Here is a 21,267-nt window from a genome sequence, read left to right as displayed (position 1 = left end):
CCATCAATTTTCGGCTTTTACCGCATAGTTTTTGCCAAGACTGAACTACATTATCTACAATGAATACCGCTCATTTTGACTTTGATGTCCTACCCTTCCTTTCTTCTTCTTCTTCTTCTTCCTCAAATGTATCATCGCAACAACCATTACCTCCTCAGACAATGTCCCCAACGATGCCAATGCCGCCGCCGCTACCACCTACCGCCAGCATCAACGGCAATGGCGGTAGTGGCAGCAGTAGTGGTGGTAGAAAGTGAGTGATTGTCTCCCGCATGTTAGCATTTATGTGTATCACGATTGCCCATTAACACCGCATGTCCCATCATTGAAAAAAATGTTTAAAATGTCACAGGTTCACTACGCCGGAACGCCGTGCTGAGCACAATGCCACTGAGCGAGCTCGACGTGAATCGCTGAATGGCAAATTCCACCTTTTGGCCAGTGCTCTCCCTAACCTGCAAGCATGCAAACGTCCTTCCAAAAACCAAATTATCGAAAAGGCGCTCGAGTGGGTGGAGCACAGTCTTTATCGAGAACAGGATTACATTATCCAAATTAAGATGCTCCAACAGGAGAACAAGCGCATGATGGAGCATATCCAAAAGCAAGAACAGCAGCAACAGCGGTGCTGGAGTAACATGTTACCTTCTCCTCCACAAAGAGCACATTCGAGCATAGTGGCCATGTCTACCACATCCACCGTAACAAACGCCAACCACGTCCTCTCCGACGCTGCCGCCCACGCCGCCATCGCTGATGCTACTACTACAAGTTCTTACTACCCGCAGCAGCAGCAGCCGCCCTCGGTATTACCAATGCAAATGCCAACGGTGCCGCCCCAGCCCGAGGGTTTGACAAACTCTTCTCCAATACTGCATCAAATGCCAATGGCGGCAGCCTCTTCTAGTCTTCTATGGTAAGACAAAAAAGCAATGCCACTCCCTTTTATTATTATTCTTTCTACTTTCCTTCGTTTACCTGTTTCGCAAACATCGAGAAATCTTCTTCTTTTACCCTCTCGTTTCTTCCAGGTGGCCCTTCGCTGTAAACCATATGTCTCTCTTGTTCTGTTTTCTTCGGTTGTCTGTTTACCCTATTTTTATATATGCCTCCATTTGCCAACGTCTCCTCCTCCTTCGTTTCGCTCGTACTTAATATTCTTTAAAGCAAGTAAAACCATAAAAAGAGTACATATGAAAAAAGAGTATTAAGCTGACAACCTGTACACATTTGACTCTTTGATGAAGGCATAGAGAGGGAATGCAAAGTCCGATTTCAATTTCCAAATTTGAAATTTAAGTGACAAGCCATCTTTGTCCCCTGGCTTGACGTTTTGAGCGGGAACGTTTTCAGCATTTAAAAAACAAGAAATGTTCAGTCAATTGTACAAACGCACGACGCTGTTAGCGACTTCGCTCGTCACGCGACCTGCCGGCATTGCTCGACCTTCGCTTGTGCGTTTCGCCTCAGACTTTTCACCGCGACGAGTAAAGCATCGCAAAGCGCAAAAGGGTAAAATCCCACTTCCGATTGGCGGTTCAACAAAGGGCACAACGGTCGAGTTTGGTGAATATGGACTTCGTATCAAGGAAGGTGCACGACTCACCGGCCGCCAGCTCACGTCTGTTTACAATACCCTTCGTCGCAAAATCAAGACAGTCAAAGGTTCACAAATCTGGATGCGTGTTTTCCCGGATGTGCCGGTGACGACCAAGGGCAATGAAGTACGTATGGGTAAAGGCAAGGGTACGTTCGAGTACTGGGCCTGCCGCGTGTCGCTCAACCGTGTCGTATTTGAACTCGGCGGTCTGCGCAAGGAAATTGCAAAGGAAGCCTTTCGACAAGCAAGTCACAAGCTACCTGTCAAGACAGAGTTTGTAGAACGAGGTGCAAAGCCCGTTGTGGGTGCTGGATACGTCCCTCCTCCCTCTCCTTCTTCATCATCACCAAAATCCACCACCACCACCGCTACCAACGCTTCCAAACCTTCTTCATCCTCATCGGCATAGAAGACAGATAAAAACGAACGACCGCGCTTTTGTAAATTGAAATGACAGAAAACAAGTGAAAAAAGAGAACGATATACAAAGATTCTAATGAAAATGATGCATATATATGTGTTTTTGTGTCTTGATGTGTTTGCTATATGTGTCATGGAATGTTTCTGCTGAGTGAATACAGCTATGTTGTGTGTGTATAATGTGTATATATATGCTGCATGTTTGTACGTTTCGTGTAGATTTTCCTTATTATAAATGTGTGTGTATTGGGCTACATATTACCACTGTGGAGGAGATGCGTTCCATTGAGTGTTACCATAATGCTGTTGATGGATGGCTGCAAGGGTTTCTTGTTGTTGCTGTGGAGTCGGGCGTTGTTGTTGAGGAGACTGCTGTTGTTGCTGCTGCTGAGATTGTTGTTGTTGTTCTTGTGATCGCTGCTGAGCTTGTTGCTGCTGCGTTGCATGAGGCAATGCGTGAGGATGTGGATAGTATAAACGCTGCTGATCTGCAGAGCCCTGCTGGACTGGAGGCAAGGCCCACATTTGCGGGTACATTGGATGATGCAAGTGAGCATACATATTGCGCATCGAAGGATGGTGCTGATAATCAGGAGTAGCAGCAGGGTTAGAAGGGTGAGGATGAGGAACAGCAGCAGCAGCAGTGGTAGCTGCTGCAACGGAGGATGGTGTCGCATCAGAAGCAGTAGTTGCAGCAGAAGTAGTAGTAGTAGTTGTTGTCTTGGAATCATCGCGAGCTTCCTCTTTTGGCTGGTCGGAGTGATCGAGGACAGCGCTGCAAAGCTGGGAGAGAATGGTCAGCTTGGAACCTTCTTCGTCGGAGTCCGCAGATGGTTTGGTGCTCACTGGTTTTGGAGTTTCCGGCTTGGCTTGAGTGGTTGTCGGATACGCAGCTGGGTACATTTGCTGCATAACACTCGGAACAGTGTACGGAGAGACAATGGCACCGTGAGGGTATCCTTCCCCGTAGCGGAAATACGGGTTGCCATGACTCAGCAGTGTATTACTACCGTTGCTATTGTTGGCCACTGCAGGTGTCGAACCGTCGTACGATGACGCGGCTGCAGCGTTGGCTTCGTTTGCCAGATCTATAACAATGTTCAGTGTATCTAGTTCACGGCAATGCACTCGGTGTCTTATTTACCTTGGTCGTTGCGGCGCTTGTAAGGACCGCGCTTGACTCCCTTTTTGCGCTCTTTGCGGACGGAGTTGACACACGTGGCGGTGATGCCATACTTGATGCAGCGCGGGCAGGGACGCGCATCATCACATTTCTTGCAAGCTTTCTGACAATTAACTTTAAAGTGACATTTTAGCGTTACAGGTTTACAAACTAGGAAAGACATGCGACTGTGTAATTACCACAAGCGTTCTTTACTTGGCGTCGCTTAGGCTTCACCATAGGCCCACCTCCAGCAGATTGCGTTACTGCTGCTGCTGCTGGCGCTTGCTGTGGAGCATAGTGCAAAGGCGGCATACCAACAGGCGTTGGATAAGGCAATTGCTGCGGGACACCGTGTGCGGCTGCCTGTTGATGTTGCTGTTGCTGCTGCTGCTGTTGTTGCGAGTGATGATGATGATGATCATGGCTATACGGAAGAGCACCGGGGTTTGCAATGGTATTATTGGTAGGCGTAGCAGAAGCGGAAGACGTGGGCAGTTCACCCGACGTATAGCCGAGATAAGTTGTTGGCATAAATTGCATCGTTGTAGTAGATTACACACTAAGTGGATAGATTCTATTATATCGGTGACAAGAAGATCAGTTCTGCTGTTGTTCTTTCTGCGTATCTTCCTCTGAGTTGCTGCTGACAAACCGTACCGAAAATGTAAGAGGAGCAAGTGTTAAAAGGTTTAAAGGTGCTGAGTGGAAAGAAAAATCAAACAGCTTCCTCGGCAACGAGCGACAAGAGACAGGCGATACTGTTTCACAAAGAAAAGTGATCGTAAATTGAGTAACCACGGGTGTCCCGCGATGAATCCTTGACAAGAAAGTGGGAAAGAAAAGGAATGAAAGGGAATCGGAGCAGTAAGCGACCTTTAAAGAATCAGAAAAGCCTTCCCATTTTTTCGACAAAAAATTTTCAACACGGGCAAAAGCGCAAAAAGATTACCCGATCGTCTTCTCTCTTCTTTTTTTTCTTTTCTTTCGTTCTGTTCGTTTGCCCTTATTTCCAGGGAGAAGGATCAAGAGGGATAGGCTGGTTCGTGTAAGCTAAAAAGCCGTCTTTCAGGCCTGCGAATGCTAGAGAATTACGTGATACAGCTCCTTCCCAAATTTTGCACTACTGCTTCTTTTGGAACTTGTAGCCGTGTTTTAGCAGAACAACTTTCGTGTATCTTAGATGTAGGCTTATCGCAAACTATCTGGTCGTATTGCAATGCCCACGAGAAAATAGAATTATTTACATTGGGGATAGGTGTCTGCTGTTAGACGAACTCAATTCGTTGCCTGTTTAAATCGGATATGGGTCAATGATTCGCAACAAGGCCCATGTTCGCATTTTCTACAACTCTATTCAAAATTATCTATCGATGAAACATCCAATTGATCTATATGATAATTAAATTAATTATCTACAGTAAATTTCGATACAAAAGCGAGCAGTTCATTTCTGCTTGCAGCGTTGGTGGGCACCAAATGTCTATTAGAGCAACGTCACTTTAGCATTAAATTCTGCAAAAATAGCTTTTCCTAGTCAAGCAACTTACCCGCCAGGATGCTTGAATAGGACTGGATCTTGAAACGCCTCTGCCAATGCAAGCATGCGTTCAGGTACGATGAGGGTATCCGCCTCGCCAACCATGTGGAAACTAGGGGTCTTTATTTTTTCCTGGAACAATGCTCGCGTGGCATCCTGCGAGTCAGGCTTGAATCCAGCCGAGATCACCGCAAACCGGAACGCTGGATGTTTGAACTCTGCAGGTACCAAAGAGGGCATCAAATCCCGGTTTTCCAACAAACTTGCCATGACAGCGGCCAAACATGCACCTAATAAAATGTTCATGCATCAGTGAAATTGACAGCGGCGACTATATTTAGCGCAGAGTCATAACAACCTTGAGAGAACCCAAACACGCCGTCAAATGGTCCCTGTTCGATCAAGATTTTCTTGACATGTTCGATGGATTCTTTAAACCCTGCATAGTAGCCCTCTGCTGTGTTTGGATTGCTGGATACAGGGAACCACCAACCATACGGCTTAAGTTCTAGCCAATAAAAACGTTTAAGATATGGCAGAAACAAACGAAGAAGGAATAGCATACCTTCTGGAGCTTCAGGATCTGCGGCAGCGGCCCGGTGCGCCTCTGAGGTATACTTTGGATCGTCAATGACGTGAGGACCGGTAACATAGACTTTGCGATACAACGTCCCCATTTCCATGATTAGTATAAATCTAGTTTGGAAACATTTGCTAAGATCACTCGGTTCTCTCACCCATATCGGCTATCTTTTCGAGCTTCTTGCGTAGAACAGCTGTCTTTTTACGAAACACGGCACCATTCTGAACCATGCCATGAAGGCACAGAATACGAAGCTTTGTACCACTGCTGCTGCTCATGTCTCAGGAACGCTGGTTCCGGCGAGGCGGATTAGAAATCAAATCAATTTTTGACAGGTTCAGGAACAACACTTTGTTGGTTTCAGATTCTGATTCCTATGTAGATATCACAAGTTTTAATTGGAATAATTGAGAGGATCATATGCTGCAGTCTTTGTGTATGCTTGGATAGCACTCGAAATGGATTTCGGTTGCAAGCTGTTGTATTACGATTTATGTATCATATTCAACAGGCATGTATCGGTTAAAACAGTATTGCATTTCCAAGAGAAAGGAGATAATTACGTGTGAGATCCTCAAGAGGACTGTGAAGGTGATCGTACAAGGATTTTATGCACTTTAGCCTGTACAAGACATTTTACCATTACTAGCTGCAAAGTGGTGCAACAAGTGCATACATAGCAAATGGAATAATTAGCCCAACAGAAAATGCTTACTTATTTAGACACACGGTACGCTGTGATAGATGAGGTTGTTGGAAAAGCAACTCGTCCTTGCATGGTAAATCATCTAGAAACTACTGGGCACTTTTACATTTAGTCCTTAAACACAGCTAGCTGCGCAACAGTACTGTGAAATTTCAAGTATCAATTATACATGGCTGATGTTTGCCAGGAATGCTTAAACCATAGTCTTTCGGTGGCAAACACAGAATTCCCGCCAGGTGTTGCATTTAGTCTCAGGGCACTGTGCGCGGGTCTTGTTTACTGAAGCTCTCTCCGACAAGTCGCTTGTGAAATCAAGCTCGTGCGTGTCTTAAACAGTGAACTCAATTATTCAGGATACAATGGTACAACAGAGCGTAATCCTTGATACATGGATTGCATCCGAATTTGCCGACAGCTCAGAGACGAGTAACGCGTGCTTGCCATACCGTCCCTGGCAAGAGACAAGCAACAAGCGATATGCGGGGCGCTGAAACTCCGTCCTTCTTTTGCTTTGCTGCCACCCGTCATACCGTGTCCTGTTTCCTCTCATCACGCTGTAAAGTTACATTCTGGTAAATCTTTTTGTCTAAACAGCAACAGTTATCTAAAGGCTCTGACCGAATAACTGTTCTTCCTTTTCCCCTGTCGGCTGCTTTGACAGGTTTGAGAGAGAGAATAACCTGGCCCTCAATGGCGACCACATTGCTTTTGGATACCTTGCGAGACGCTGACTTGGAGCAGGTAAGAATAGATAAGCTAAACGTTCTTGCAATGGTTACTAAGGATTGGTTTCCTGTCAAACTCTAGTACTATACGAGGTGGATTATCTTCTGCCCGCTTTTAAATATTTGTTCGACTCATCCCGTCTTTGGTATAGCTTTTCGAACCATGGAATAACGCAACTAGAGTCGCTAGCTCAGGTAAAGCTGCAGAACTTTTCGGAAAATCCCCAGCACGTTCCGAAGGTTGATTTCGTCTAGTTATCGATGCAAGACTACAGCAGTTTGGGCATAACGTCAATTCCGGATAGAAGGAAGCTATTTCAGGCAAGCTGACTCAGTGATACCCAGAGATAGTTGAAAACTGACAGCCAGCAATGGCACGCTTGTGCTGTATAGTTAGTGCAAAAGTTACGTCAAGAGCTTCCTACTTTGGAAAATGGTCTCGTTTCGTCACCAATGTCCAACGCTTCCGTGTCGCCTTCGTTACCTGCATTTAACCCAACTGCAATCCCCAGCCCTTCCAATGCTTCCTCTTTAAACGCCAACTCGACCTATCCTACCGGTCTCAAAACGCCTCAAATACATCGCAGACGCCCTGCTGAGAAATCGACGGAGCCGAGCTCCAACCTTCCCATCTCATCCCGCCGGCAGAATCCATCTATCATGCCTCCACAATCGACCTTGTCAACATCTCTCCATAGCCGATCTAGGTCCCGCACACTGCCTGACCCAGCACCGCGGCCAGATTTTCAAGATGAAGAAACATCGGATGAGGATGAGAAATGCGAGATACGTCGTGGATCCGGACCTCTCCTCGATCCTTACGGCATCCCAAAGCGCTCAAGCAATCAGTCTCAACAGCGATCGAATAACTTTGCCTTGTCTCCTTCTCTGGGATCCCCATCCCCCGCGGCTGCATCCACTCCAGGTAGCCCGCTTGCGCCTGTCGCCAGCGACCTTAATCAGAAAATCCGTGTCTGTGTCAGAAAACGTCCATTGAACAAGAAGGAAATTGAAAAGGGTGAAAAGGACATCTCGCCCACCTGCGGCCTGCGTAGCATCAATGTCAACGAGCCAAAGTATGTGTATAAATGCAAAGCGAAAAAAAAAAAACAATCTGCTTAACTCGGATACGTGCTTAGGATGAAGGTGGATCTAACAAAGTACATTGAGCAGCATACCTTCACCTATGATGATGTGTTTGACTCGGATGCTCGGAATGATCAGGTATGTTGATAGGTCATTTGAGTTATTCCTATGCAGTTTTGTCTTTGCTGATGCACGCAGATAGATTTACCAACGGACAGCCCAGCCACTTGTCAAATACATTTTTGGTGGCGGAAAAGCGACATGTTTCGCATAGTAAGTTGTAAACTGTATTCCAATGTATGAATCGTAAAACTGATTAATCAAATCATCTATCTGTACAGTGGTCAGACTGGTTCTGGAAAGACATACACAATGTTGGATCCCGAGCATGGTCTTTATGTCATGGCTGCACGTGACATCTTCAATATGCTTAAGCAGCCTGAATACCAACATTTAACTGCATGGATCGGTTTTTATGAGATTTATCAAGGCCAGTTGTATGATCTGTTGAACCAACGCAAAAAGCTGTTTGCCCGCGAGGATGGAAAGCAGAATGTGGTCATTGTGGGTCTCAAAGAATATGTAATCAATGATGTGAATGATTTGATGCACGTTTTCGAGTACGGCAGCGCAGCACGGAGCACTGGTAGTTGTCACCCTGCTTTATCCTTTTTCACGAAGAATCTCACAATGGTGGTGTTACAGGAAGTACTGGTGCCAATTCAGACTCGTCACGTTCGCATGCTATTCTCCAGATCTTACTGCGTCCTCGCAAGAGTCGAAAGAAAATCGTCGGCAAGCTAAGCTTTATTGACTTGGCCGGTAGCGAGCGCGGCGCAGACCGCGGCGATGCTGATATGAAGACTAGGTAAGAGATATTTGCTATCATTTATCATAACCACTGACCATTTTATCATTCTTTGTAGAATGGAAGGTGCCGAGATCAACAAGAGTTTATTGGCATTAAAAGAATGTATCCGTGCCCTCGACCAGGACAAGCGCCATACACCTTTCCGACAAAGCAAGCTTACACAGGTCTTGAAAGACTCGTTTGTCGGTAATTCGCGTACCTGTATGATTGCAACGATTTCCCCCAACCAGAGCAACAGTGAGCATACCTTGAATACTCTGCGATATGCAGATCGGTATGGAACGAAACCGATCCTTTTTGTAATTATCAAGTTATTCACATCTGTCTGTATACTAGTGTCAAGGAATTGAAAGGCGAACGTGACCGAAGGGTGCTTAACAGCGACGAAAGTCCAAGTGCACGCAACAACGATTCAGAGTATGGCAACGATGATCCTGATGATGGCTTGGAAGGAGACTTTGACGAATCGGATGATCCCGAATTGTACGATGAAGCTGACGATGATGATTTATTCGTTGATGAAGAGTATCTTCCCAGCGACGGCAACGTGCATATCCTAGATGAAGACTTTCCACATGAAAACAACCATCGATACTACTCTGAACCTCAGAGCATCCACACACCTCGACGCAACGCCTATGGTTCTACGGGCGGTAGTAGTTTAGCGAAATCTCGACCCCACAACCAGCACGCTTCTTCTGGCATCCCTCGAGGAAACCGCACTGAAGGCATGGTCATGGGCTCGTTGCCAGACAACCTATATGATACCAACGAATTTATTCGAGGTCGCCACGGAAGTGGTCCAACATCACGCCACAACACGGTGACCGGTAGCCCGATGCTACGCAGCCATTCGACGGCGTCTGCTCAAGAATACAACATACCCTCCCCACGAAAGCCATCGCCACCACCGCCTGCTTCGCTGGACCTCTCGGATGACTTTATTTTTGATCCACAGACGATTGAAGAATTTGTAAAGTTCCACCGTGCAGAGATCCGTGAAGTGGCGGAATGTTCAAAGAAGGAGACGAAGCTACTTGCCAACTTCTCGCTTAGCCTTCAAAGTCTCAAGGAGATGCAGGAAGAACAAGCAGGACAGAAACGTGCAGCTGATTTCATCGACTACTTGGATAGGTTGGATGAAGTGTTGGAGATGAAAATGGGTGCAATCGATGCTTTGCGAGACCGTATCCGACGCTTAGTGGACGAGGAAGAAATATAAAATACCCAACCACCCACCTCATTGTCTTAAACGTTCCTCCCAGCTACCTCCCAATTCCCGATCGCTTGTTTGTCTTCTTTCTTCTTCTTCTTGTATACCAGTTTGCATCTTTACTTCGCTGCTCTTTCTTTCTTTATTTCTTTCTTTATTTCTTCTTTTTTTTTGGCGTCTTACATTCGACATTTATGATTCTTTTTTTTTTTTTTCCTGTCTGTTATCCTTCTAAAATAAAGTCCCTCACTTTGGACAAGGATACCATATACCCCGCGATCCTCCTCATACTATCGAGCAAGTTGACATTTTTGAGAAGAAAACAAAGTGGCTCTTTATGAGCTTACTTTTTCCCCGCCTAGCATCTTAGCATCTCTCTGCTTGTTTCTTCCCAAATCTCGAATTTGGTGACGATTGATAGTCTCTGTTTATTTACCATCCACCAAATAAAATATCTTTGACTTTTGAGATAATTCCAGGTTCTTGTATTAATCTAATATCACCCGGTGGGCTGACGTTCGGGAGACCGGCAACGCTGAGTCCTGCCTTTCCGCTGCCTAATCCCTTCTTGTCTTTGAATATATCCGTGGATCTTTCAAATTGTATCGTATTCGACCGACAGGAGGATGCTGCTGATTCCGTCGCGGGCGCTTCGCTTACTACACCGATGGCATAGTTGCCGATCAAAAGACCGTTGCTAGCCAGAGCCTTCCTTGCAGACTCTACGCTCTTGTATCGAATCATCAGTTTAGAGTCGCTCAATTGCGTGTATTCGGCGATCAAGCCATATTTCTTGAAATGGTCAACAACAGTGTTTCTTGTGTTAGGTGCGAATCCAAAAACAAGGATCTTTGTATTTTCGTCTTCCTCCGGCTTCTGCTCCCTACAAAAGAACATTCGTCAATATCTCTCTACCTTCCAATGTTTGTAATTCAATGTCTTCTGCCTTACTGTTTTTGCGTGCCTGATTTTTTTGGCGTAACGTTCTCATCTACAATGCAGCAATCGATCAGAGAAAAAAATGTTTATTTCCCCAATCCGTTATAATTTACCTTTGCTGGAAGAAGCAGCAGCAGCAGCTCCCTTATCAGTTGCACCTCGTTGTCTAGTTGTGTAAAAAAAAAGAGTTTCTTCTTTTAGTTTCCATCCACGTCAAACTAGCATTGTACAAGTACGCTTACTCAAAGAAGATGTTTGCTGCACTGTCACGCTTGTGGCGAAGCTGATCCAGTTTCTGGTGCTCGGAAGGTTCCTCGCTGGAGACGAAGAAGCTTGGAACTTTAACGTCTGGTACGACAGGAGTCTTGAATGTAGAAAGCTGCGTAGATCCCAGCTGGAATGTAGGTGGTTGTTGTTGTTGTTGTTGTTGTTGCAGCGAGGATTGAGGAATGCTTCCCGCAGGTTTAAGAAAGGTTTGATCGGATGGATTGAATCTGGTATCGGTGCTGCTGGGAATCAAGGACGGATTGCTGGCATCCACAGTTGTAAATAAATCGCGTTTCGGTGGTGCCAAATTGGCTAGCGTCGATTCTGATAATCTGGCTGGCGCGAACAGATCATTTCTTGACGATGAAGGATCTCTTTGGATTGTGAACATGTCGCAGACTACAACACGAGAAGAACGAGAGAGGTGTAAATGAAAAAAAAAAAAAAAAAAAAAAAAAAAAAGAAAGATGGTGGACCACCGGAAAAATGCCGGACCTGGAATTTTTTCCCTTACAAAAAGACCCACTTTCATGCACGACTGTGTACGTCCCGGTATATCAACACACCGGGCAAGCTTGTAGTATGAACGATATTTTGCATTTTAGACATGTAAACCCTTATCTTCTCCTTCATAGCCGGTAATCCTTATGATTATCTGTATTGATATCGATAACGATAAAGCCGATCTCTACTATGTAAAATTATGCTCAGGAGAAAACATTAATTATATAAACAACAGAAAGTCGCGTCCTCCATTATAATACAGCACCGCGTAAAGCCAAGACCAGATGTAAGGAAGATGTAAATAACTACTACCGCAAAGGGCCATTCGGGAACAATGAACGCGGTCTTGACTCCAATAAAGGCAATAAGCTCAAAGTCGGACAGGTCAGACGACTGTTCATGGGTTGTACCAGAGGCAATAAGGTATACATGTGTGTTACTTGTAGATTAATTGTAGGTCTATGCACACGCTATTGTGTTTTGAGGTTGTGAGGAAAGCTACAGTCCGTTGACAAGCCGAACGGAGGTGCACACTAACTAGGATAGAAACAGGATACAAGGTTGCACCGCGGACCAGAGTTCTCCGGAGGAGGAGTGTGCGGTGATCAGGTTTTTTAAGGGCATTGCGATTGGTACTACATACATCCATCACGTCGAGAATTTTTCCACCTGTTGTGTTATCACAACAAAAAGTCCTTTTTTTGCAAATAAACTTTTTTTTGCATTGCAGCATATGTAGTTTGCTGCGCAAGCTTGCTTGCTTGTTTGCTTTTCTTGAAAGCGTAGTAGCAAGAAAATGGAACACCTTTTGCACTTTGTCAGCAGCATCGTCGTAGTAAGATGAACGGGATGCTCTTTCCGGCGCCCCAGCAAGAGAGTTGTTTCATGGGACGGACCCCTGGCTGGTCGGCGTTGGCAAGTCGCAGTGTCACGACATGCTGGAGACTCGTCCTTTAATCTGATGCTTTTTGCCCCTCACTTTCTGTTTGACGCGTCTTGCAAAGCCTTGCTGCTTGTTGCTGCTGCTGTAGAGGTGGTTGTTAAAAAAGGGGACCAAAAAAGGGTGCTGCAATACTCACAGAGAATGATCACCAGGCCAAATTCTACTGGTTAGTCCTCCCTAGTGGCCCGCCAATTTTTTTTCCACATCGTTCAAATCCGACGGAGCTTCCCTTTTTTGCAACTGTGGGCGCAAAGTTGTGTATCCAAGAGCTGCATCATCCGAGACGCTTTAAAAAATAGTCGATACTGCACACAGACTTCTACGCGAACTAATATCTTCCGAAACCTGAAAGAGACGCGTCGTACCTGTGGCTGGAATGCTCTTGAAAACTGGAGACGACACATGAAACCGAGGCTACTACTTTGCTCTTTTACTGCGCTCTACTTAGCGCAACATACAACAATTGCTTCACCATTAGCTTGTACATTCACGTCACGGTAGTGCTCGGGTTGCACAATGTGCCGTTAAGTTTCAATTTTTTTCTCTTTGTGCGTCGTTCTCTATCGGCAGAAAGCACAGCTATAAAAGCTCGCAGTTAACCGCATCTTTTCGCCTTTTCTTTCTCGCACGATTCTTTTTGCTCACCATGTCTCGTCTCCACATCTTCCAAAAGGTGGTTAACGTGATCGTCTACCTTCTCTTCTTGTCAACGACCGTCTACAGCGTCGTTGCTCCCTCGGATGACACTGTCATCCAGGAAGGTCAGACCTACATTACACCCTGTAAGTTGGAATGAAAAAAAGAAAAAATAGCTGCACGCATTCTCGAAACTAACAGTTACTGTACCTAGCTTTTTGGATCTCTTACCTCTGGACTCTTATCCACATCCTGTTGGGCGGCTTTGTCATCTACCAATGGTTTGAAGCCGCTCACGAACCCGCCATCCATGGTGTCGGCTGGCACTTTGTCATCTCTGTCCTTCTCAACGCTGCATGGCTCGGTCTCTTGGTAAGTCTCAGACTGTGTGAGCGATAGAGCGTGTGAAATGGTTGTCTAACCATTCGCTCGCGCAATGATTTATAGAAACATGGCCACTACCTTATTGGTTTCATCTTTGTCCTTTTGACCGCATCCTCTGTTTCCTTTGTGTTCTGTAAGTCCAGATCATGAGTTTGCGGGTGCACATGAACGACTTTATTCATATTCTGTTTAGACAACTTGGAGAAGAACTATCCCACCAACTCCTGGTACGATAAGCTCTTCATCCATGCTCCCTTCTCCTTGTGGCACGGATGGATTGTCTTCTCTGCCGTCGTCAACTTGTTCCAAGTCTTCACCTCCGTTGATGAGGATGGTCCCGGGGTCTGGAGTCGTATCTTTGTCATTGCCGCTATCATCTTCTTGGTCGCTACTGCTATCGGCTACGTCGAATACAAGAAGAAGAAGGGTGATGTTACTGGTGCCCTCGTCATTGCCCTTGGCCTCTTGGCTGTCTTCACCCACCAGCAGGATGCCTGGATCCACTGGTCTGCCTTGGCTGGTGCTATCATCACCTTCATCTACCCTGCTCGTCCCTACATCTTCAAGTTGGTCGGTCGCTCCACCGATGCCGAGAACGCTCCCTTGCTCGGTTAAAATTGTATCTTTTATTCGCCTTTTTTTTAGCTGTAGCTCTTATACCTCAAAGTATATGAAAATGTAAAAAAACTTCTTTCTTTCCCTTTTTTCTCTCTGTAGCATTACCGTGTTCTTTTAGCATGTTGAACTTTATACATGGATTGCATCATGAGGCCGAGCCTGCTTTGTGATTGGGTTCTTGGGGTCTGTCAAACTTTGTTGTGATATGGATGTTTGCTTTACTGTCTATGTAATGTTTGTTGTTCAATCTGCGCGAGCGTGCTTCGGTAGCAGAGAACAGATCCTCTAGCACAAGCGCGCAACAAATATTTACCACCTTCCCCAACTCTGGACGTTCCCGTGGTCAGGTCGTTTTACTGCGTCGCGCTCAAAATCCACTGCAGGGATGTCTTGCATTATCCCGCAGCTTCCCACAGGTAACACTGAACAATACAAAAAATAAGGCCGTTCCCTCGGATCCTTACTCTATACCATGGACAGTGATTGATAATTCCAGACGTTGAGTACTTAACGTTTGCTTTGATTAAGTGGCATATTCTTACGTACTTTCGTGAAAAGAGACTCGAAATATGAGATGCCACTTTTCTGCCTCATATTCGCCAGGATTGTAGCTTGAACATCTATCTGCTACATACTGATTCTTATCTCAAAGCGAACGTCTCACTAACTGATTCCAATGTTCGTTGTATTAACCCTTCGTGCTTGAGATTTTCTTCAGAAAGCAAGCATATTCATCGTAGTCGCGTGCAACTGAATGGGAGATCTAATCTGGTCAATGGATGATGCAGACCATATAACGGCGCGTCGTCTTGTGATCGCTTTGTCAGCAAACGCATCGCTAGAAAGTTCACATTACAGAAATTCTACGCATGCCGTCTGACATGTTTCAGGAACGGGCCTGAATACATGTGGTAATTGTTACGCGCGCCCCAAAAGATGTTGTATTTCGTATGTATGATAGATAAACGACTTACTAACCAGCCAATATAAAGTTTGCCATAGGAGGGAAGCAACAGCGGCGCGCTTCTATACGCTGAAATAATAAAGGACTTATCAGATGATGCAAGTAGACCACCGAGAATGTGGGAATATGCCACGCGCTCTGACCTTTTCTCACGGAGAAATTAGCAACTCATCCAACCAAATGTCACTGAAATTGTCACCTGTCGCTTTCTCCTGTAACACAATATAGCTTGTTGATCCCATGTATCATGCATACTTCAATTTATGATGCTTACATATGGTCATTACCTGGCTTGCCCGAGAATTGCGATTTTTCATAACTATTGAATAATAAAGAACCATGTGTAGATGGTCTATTTTCATTCATTGTTTTATTGCCATCATAGCCACGCCATGATATCAATTTCTGTGACTCAGTCATCATATAACACTATTGAAGCAATAAAGTCATACATATCCTCGCATAGTGCTCTCTGTTCTCCGAAGTAACAGAAAACGATGATACATCGCGCAATAAGCTTTCCGGGCGTTCGAAAAAAAATGAGGAAAATCTAGGCTTTATCTAAAGATTATCTCTCTTTCATGATAAGAGCATCGCCGCAGTGGGCAATGAAGTCAATACCACGTTTATGGTAAGAATCTTATTTCCGGAATCATGGCTGTCTTCTCGCAACTGACAACTGTTTTAGATACTACATTGAATTCAACGATATGGATCGACCATCTATCTTCCCATACTCATTGGTGTTTTCGCATACACGGCAACGTTTCCAAAATATTATTTGATCTGATCACGTGCTCTGCTGTCTATGAACATCTCTGCTTCCGCCTAGTTCTTCTATGAACAAGGTCTCCATCCTTTCATCCGTTCTTGATACACGAGCAATGCATTGCCTGTCTTGATCCAGTATTGCAAGCGCAAGTTGCCCTTACAGAATACCATGATCTTTGCAGCCACTCGGATCAGTCTTATCCAGATGCATGGAACTCCTTTACTCATTCAGGACTTCTCCCGGGCTCTGTGACATATCGTAGAATATATACGTACAAACCATCCAGAGCAAGTTGTTGCTTCAAGACGGTGCCCTGCCTCTTGCACTTGTCCGGTTCCTCGTCGCCAGCTCTGCTCTTCCAAATGGTCTGCTGACATCATACATATCTTGTATGGTGCGCTGGCCATGCGACGCCATATTCCTGCTATCCAGTTTTCAAACGTATATCGATCAGCAGGTTATGCCCTGCAAATCCACGTCGTCGTTTGGATACATCGATGCAAGGATCTCGATCTCACTCAGAGAACATGGTCACCTTCGCGGCTGTCTACGCGCCCGAGTACTATTCTCGAGATTGACGTCTAAAGAAAGTTACTCATAATTTGACCGAATGAAAGAGCGCTCCAGCACGTTCAGGAGATAAAGCGGTGAATAATACTTTTTGGACTAAGCCGAAAATACCGGGCTTATCTACGCCGCGATGCAGGAGGACCAACACCAAATCAAGAGTATATTCCATCGAGCGCCGGTCCGAATTAACCGGCGCATTCTTTGCGGCAGCGAAGCGGATGCAAAACCGCCGGAGAACGGAGGTTCATGAAGGCCAAGGGAGTTGGGCTACAGGCTTCCTAAACTTACACATTCTCGAATTCAAGATTGCTTTCCGCTTTTACAAAACCAAGCCGCGAGCGTAGCGAAGCAAAAGGCTTGTTCAAGGACCGGTACAAAGCAGATGGAATACTTTATTTGAAGCCATCAAATCTGGAATTCCTCTTGCTAGGAACTTCTGGCGCTCGCTGTATCAACGATAAACTAAAGCACGCATACGATCACCTGAAGTGTGCATTTGGATCTGCGGCAATGATAAAAAGAACTTTGAAGGAATATCCACAAGGGAATATTTCGCTACTGGAGAAACTTCTTAGTTTTTTTTTTTTTTTTTTTTTTTTTTTTTTTTTTTTTTTTTTTTTTTTTTTGTTCATAAAAGCGCTCGAGATATAGAAATCAGTTTAAGTTTTCAACACGCATTTTACTAAGCATTTTAGATGATCATCTCCGAGTATGGGTTATGAGACCTGCCGCAAACGGGAAGATCATTACCTGAACGATTGGTGAAAACGGAAGTCTATAACAAGAAGCGAAAAGGAATCCGAGGTTTGATCAATTTTCTATTGAAATTGAAGGTGCGTCTTGTTTGACTAGAATTTATTACGCTTTGCTCATCAAGTAGGCATCTAGTGCCTCGTTGGAAAAAGTTCAGAGACCATTGTCAATTTAAGGAATCTCACGATCAAAACGATTTCGACGATGACCTATCAACTTGACCGCGATGCTTGAAGCAAAGCACATTCGACCAAGGAAACAGAGAGGATATCCTTGCTTGGCAATGCTATGTTTTAATTAGACAATCAGATTCCCTCGGTCCGTACCAGGTCCAAGTTGGTTGTTGAGTGTGGCAATCTTATCGTTCTGGACCCAATATCAATCATGGAATAAATCTGTCACTTCTGAAAAGAGGATTTATTCTTTGCTCCCCAATATCATATGTATTGCATATGGTCTAATTTTCGCCAGCAACATATGGTTAACTGTCTTGACACGTCGTGTTGGGTCAACTACACTGGATAAAACTTCATTTAATTCCGTGAATGTGTATCCAGAACGCACTTCAATATCGTGAAAGCAGACTTTCTATGTCGTTTACCAGCCACAAGATTCCGTCATGCACAAGAACTACGGAGCTGCGATGTTGTTTGCTTTGCTCTGTTAGCCAGTATATCAAGAGTGCAGCAATTGGTTTATGAAAATAATTAACCAGACGACGCTTGCAGACAGCTTTTTAGCCATCCATGCAAGCATGACAACCTGAAAGTGCACCAGCAACGGCAGCGAACCACCGCCGCGACATTGCCGTGACAGCCACCGGAAGTCAAATGCACTTTTCAAACCTCATCCTGATATAAGTTTAATCCGATCAATCTGGCATAGATCTTGTAAATTTGCCGCCTGGATGTCGAATCATGCTGTAAATGCAATGTGCAAAATTTAACGGCCGACTAATCGTGGCCCACTAAGTAGGCAAGTGCTGCAGTTACCCAAAGATCTTCCCTTTTAGAACGGTAAGTAGCAGCAGCAGCAACAACCATCCGTTGTACCATCCATCCATCGAACTATACTAACATCCTATCTTGTCTTTATAACCATCCATCACTTGCGATTTTTGCGATTTTTGCGACTTTCCACCATTTTACTTTTGTTATTTCATTCGCAATTTCGAAATCGATTTAGGCCACAACATGGTTGCTTTGAACTTACCCGCTGACGTTCTTGCCAGCGCCGACGGCTCTCGCAAGCTTTTCAACAAGTGGTCCTACGAAGATGTTGAGGTCAAGGACATTTCGCTCCAGGACTACATTCAGATCCGTCAACACACCTACTTGCCCCACACCGCCGGTCGCTTCGCTGTCAAGCGTTTCCGCAAGGCTCAGGTGCGCAACAATGGCGAGCACGCGAGAATGTCGAAATAGGAGAAAACTTACCCTGCGAATTGTTATCTTTAGTGCCCCATTGTCGAACGTTTGACCAATTCGCTCATGATGCACGGTCGCAACAACGGCAAGAAGTTGATGGCTGCCCGCATTGTCCAGCATGCTTTCGAGATCATTCACTTGTTGACCGACCAGAACCCCATCCAGGTTCTCGTTGATGCTATCATCAACACCGGTCCCCGTGAAGACTCCACTCGTATCGGTTCTGCTGGTACTGTCCGTCGTCAGGCCGTCGATGTCTCGCCCCTCCGCCGTGTCAACCAGGCCATTGCCCTTTTGACCACTGGCGTAAGTCATGATCAGAGAAAACAAATGAAGAACAGAACGGTATTAATGTAAACTATCAATATAGACCCGCGAGGCTGCTTTCCGCAACGTCAAGACCATCTCTGAATGCCTTGCTGACGAACTTATCAACGCCGCCAAGGGCTCCTCCAACTCTTACGCCATCAAGAAGAAGGACGAGCTTGAGCGTGTCGCCAAGTGTATGTATATCATATTTTGCAAATGCGTCTCCTCACACGCTGTTACTCATTCCACCTTTTCCCTCTTGAACAGCCAACCGATAAATGCAATACATTCTGCTGCGGATTTTGGATTTGCTGTACAAATTCCAATAAAAAACGTATATTTGTGTGAAAGAAAATCGAACTGCATGTGTCATTTGCGACCTGCGCCGTTGGGTGTCGTTGTTGAGTGTATACGATGTCTAGGAAAATATAAAAGAAAACTTATTTGATGCAAGCATATAGCAGAGGATGCGATGGGGAGGGGGGAATCATGGACTTTTGTTTCCATTTTGGGACTTTGCATTGAAAAACGCTTCACTCAGCAACCGTGCGCATTGGTCGAAATAATACTCGTTGCCCTTGACAAAGCTCCAGCCATTTACGTCAATGACATAGGACCGGCCTTGTACACGGAGGATATCCAGTCCACACACAGTTTGCCCGAAAGCATGCGACACTTTGCGAGCAATCTCCACTTCCTCTGCAGACAGGCTGGTACAATAGCGTACCTCTTTTCCATCTTCGTTCCGCTTTACTTTGCCATCTACCGTCGGAGATCTGGAATGCCAGTATTAAAGTACTTGTTCGATGCAGGTTCTTATCAACTCAAAACTCACTTTCTGGCTTCAGCGTGCACAAACGTGGGACCAACAGCGTACAATTTGATATCCTCCCGATTTTCCGTCTCCATCATCTGCTCATACACCCACGAGCCTTCCGCCGCTGGTGTCGTCAGTGTAGGATCGAGCTCGCTGGATTTATCACCGGTCTATATGTAGATCCTCGCGCAGTTTAGCTTGGAAAGAGCACAGGTCCTAGGGAAAGCAATGAAACTGCAAACCTTTCGAAACAACCGTCGTCCTCCACCTTGTCGATAGTAAATATTGATATTATGGTCTTCGCCGTCTACCGGCTTTTCGATGAACGGTTTGGGAATATACTCATCACCGAGTTGTATGCCATCTTCCAGTATCCGGAATCCTTCAGTGTTTCGAGAATATTTGTCCAGAACATCCTTCATGCGCATTCCTGTATGCTGTTCAAACTCTTCAGCGGCAGCCGGATCCACACGGGGTCCTCCGTCCCGAGATACGACAATGCGGCGTGGTGTGGGCACACCAATTGCATCCAAAATAGCCAAGACGACACGTCGATCCCACAGCAATGATTGCATAACAACGCTGTTGACCAAGAATGGCTTTCTGAGCTTGACATAATCGATCGCCTTGTCGAGCGGAAATCCTCCGGAAAAGAAGCAAATCAAAAAATCGCATTCAGGCCACCTTGTCACGTCTACATTGTCATTTGTCAAATACTGCTTAAAACCATGTTGTCCGCTCACCTTCTTCCAAAATCGTCTTGTCGCCGAAAATGACGTAATTGAAGTTTCCATATGTCACCAAGCGATTGAGAATGTGCCGCATGGGTTTGGACTGTGCTTTCTTGTCCAAGCAGCAAACACCCACAGTGTCTTTCCACCGCAGTGCGTTAGGCTCTAGCGCGTATTACAGTTTAATAGCAGTCTGCCGGGTACTCACATTGCTTATGATTATCATTGGGAGGAACACTTGGCATGTCTGGCGTAAAAAAAGGAAAAAGGAGTGTGGAGGTGATGGGTCATTCAGCCGCGGCAATTCAACAAATCAAATTCGGCGGAATGTCAATTTTCCCACCGCCGCGCGCTTTTGACGGCATGTCTTAATCAGGACTGTAGCCCGATGTCTTCAAGTCATCCCAACAATTCATGAGGCCATAAATACCTTCTTTTGGCCTGCCATTGTCAATGTCTTCTGCAAAAGTAACAGCACTGGGAAGATCCTTTCTTTCTTATGGATGAGAAGTCTTCTTTGTACCGTTTTCTGAAAGGCTATACACTGTGACAGCTATTATTGTCTGGGTCAGAGAATTTTTGTCCAACACCACTAGCGCATGCCGCGAATGAGGTTTCATGAACTGGAAAACCGTGAAAGGTATTTGCACACTTTTAAATCCATTGCAGTGAAATAAGATCTATTGTAGAAACATTCGTTTTGTTGGGGACGCCTGGGGCCCATGAT

The 21,267-nt window shown here is 45.3% G+C and overlaps 10 protein-coding genes across 10 annotated transcripts; 5 read left to right on the top strand and 5 right to left on the bottom strand.

The window, feature by feature from the left end:
* Positions 1 to 59: 59 nt before the first annotated feature.
* On the top strand, positions 60 to 920 carry VTP01DRAFT_5958 (uncharacterized protein; the record flags this gene model as incomplete). Its single annotated transcript, XM_069384805.1, has 2 exons — positions 60 to 253; positions 353 to 920. The coding sequence occupies 2 exons, from the start codon at positions 60 to 62 to the stop codon at positions 918 to 920; spliced, it is 762 nt and encodes a 253-aa protein (XP_069234826.1).
* A 40-nt stretch (positions 921 to 960) lies between these two features.
* VTP01DRAFT_5957 (uncharacterized protein) lies at positions 961 to 1,251 on the bottom strand (the record flags this gene model as incomplete). Its single annotated transcript, XM_069384804.1, has 2 exons — positions 961 to 1,159; positions 1,229 to 1,251. 2 exons carry the CDS (start codon positions 1,249 to 1,251, stop codon positions 961 to 963), a joined length of 222 nt encoding a protein of 73 aa, XP_069234825.1.
* A 119-nt stretch (positions 1,252 to 1,370) lies between these two features.
* Positions 1,371 to 2,009, top strand: VTP01DRAFT_5956 (mitochondrial 54S ribosomal protein uL16m; the record flags this gene model as incomplete). Its single annotated transcript, XM_069384803.1, has 1 exon — positions 1,371 to 2,009. The coding sequence occupies one exon, from the start codon at positions 1,371 to 1,373 to the stop codon at positions 2,007 to 2,009; it is 639 nt and encodes a 212-aa protein (XP_069234824.1).
* A 269-nt stretch (positions 2,010 to 2,278) lies between these two features.
* On the bottom strand, positions 2,279 to 3,725 carry VTP01DRAFT_5955 (uncharacterized protein; the record flags this gene model as incomplete). The annotated part of the gene is made up of 3 exons (XM_069384802.1): positions 2,279 to 3,108; positions 3,165 to 3,317; positions 3,383 to 3,725. 3 exons carry the CDS (start codon positions 3,723 to 3,725, stop codon positions 2,279 to 2,281), a joined length of 1,326 nt encoding a protein of 441 aa, XP_069234823.1.
* An 864-nt stretch (positions 3,726 to 4,589) lies between these two features.
* On the bottom strand, positions 4,590 to 5,583 carry VTP01DRAFT_5954 (uncharacterized protein; the record flags this gene model as incomplete). Its single annotated transcript, XM_069384801.1, has 5 exons — positions 4,590 to 4,665; positions 4,733 to 5,012; positions 5,081 to 5,230; positions 5,288 to 5,377; positions 5,460 to 5,583. The coding sequence occupies 5 exons, from the start codon at positions 5,581 to 5,583 to the stop codon at positions 4,590 to 4,592; spliced, it is 720 nt and encodes a 239-aa protein (XP_069234822.1).
* A 1,118-nt stretch (positions 5,584 to 6,701) lies between these two features.
* VTP01DRAFT_5953 (uncharacterized protein) lies at positions 6,702 to 9,915 on the top strand (the record flags this gene model as incomplete). The annotated part of the gene is made up of 11 exons (XM_069384800.1): positions 6,702 to 6,752; positions 6,819 to 6,829; positions 6,889 to 6,931; positions 6,992 to 7,057; positions 7,130 to 7,812; positions 7,876 to 7,960; positions 8,025 to 8,095; positions 8,164 to 8,468; positions 8,528 to 8,690; positions 8,749 to 8,967; positions 9,030 to 9,915. 11 exons carry the CDS (start codon positions 6,702 to 6,704, stop codon positions 9,913 to 9,915), a joined length of 2,583 nt encoding a protein of 860 aa, XP_069234821.1.
* A 423-nt stretch (positions 9,916 to 10,338) lies between these two features.
* Positions 10,339 to 11,503, bottom strand: VTP01DRAFT_5952 (uncharacterized protein; the record flags this gene model as incomplete). The annotated part of the gene is made up of 4 exons (XM_069384799.1): positions 10,339 to 10,789; positions 10,858 to 10,897; positions 10,959 to 11,011; positions 11,088 to 11,503. The coding sequence occupies 4 exons, from the start codon at positions 11,501 to 11,503 to the stop codon at positions 10,339 to 10,341; spliced, it is 960 nt and encodes a 319-aa protein (XP_069234820.1).
* Positions 11,504 to 13,205: 1,702 nt separating this feature from the next.
* On the top strand, positions 13,206 to 14,194 carry VTP01DRAFT_5951 (uncharacterized protein; the record flags this gene model as incomplete). The annotated part of the gene is made up of 4 exons (XM_069384798.1): positions 13,206 to 13,341; positions 13,410 to 13,567; positions 13,643 to 13,712; positions 13,773 to 14,194. 4 exons carry the CDS (start codon positions 13,206 to 13,208, stop codon positions 14,192 to 14,194), a joined length of 786 nt encoding a protein of 261 aa, XP_069234819.1.
* Positions 14,195 to 18,449: 4,255 nt separating this feature from the next.
* On the top strand, positions 18,450 to 19,270 carry VTP01DRAFT_5950 (40S ribosomal protein uS7; the record flags this gene model as incomplete). The annotated part of the gene is made up of 4 exons (XM_069384797.1): positions 18,450 to 18,641; positions 18,714 to 18,989; positions 19,054 to 19,186; positions 19,260 to 19,270. The coding sequence occupies 4 exons, from the start codon at positions 18,450 to 18,452 to the stop codon at positions 19,268 to 19,270; spliced, it is 612 nt and encodes a 203-aa protein (XP_069234818.1).
* Positions 19,271 to 19,479: 209 nt separating this feature from the next.
* Positions 19,480 to 20,785, bottom strand: VTP01DRAFT_5949 (uncharacterized protein; the record flags this gene model as incomplete). Its single annotated transcript, XM_069384795.1, has 5 exons — positions 19,480 to 19,768; positions 19,828 to 19,979; positions 20,052 to 20,503; positions 20,553 to 20,681; positions 20,749 to 20,785. 5 exons carry the CDS (start codon positions 20,783 to 20,785, stop codon positions 19,480 to 19,482), a joined length of 1,059 nt encoding a protein of 352 aa, XP_069234817.1.
* Between the last annotated feature and the right edge of the window lie 482 nt (positions 20,786 to 21,267).

Source organism: Rhizomucor pusillus (assembly GCF_041956525.1).
Source record: "Rhizomucor pusillus strain CBS 183.67 unplaced genomic scaffold VTP01scaffold_27, whole genome shotgun sequence".
NCBI lineage: Eukaryota > Fungi > Mucoromycota > Mucoromycetes > Mucorales > Lichtheimiaceae > Rhizomucor > Rhizomucor pusillus.
The sequence above is the reverse complement of the archived record's forward strand: the minus strand, read 5'-3'. Positions and strand labels throughout refer to the sequence as shown.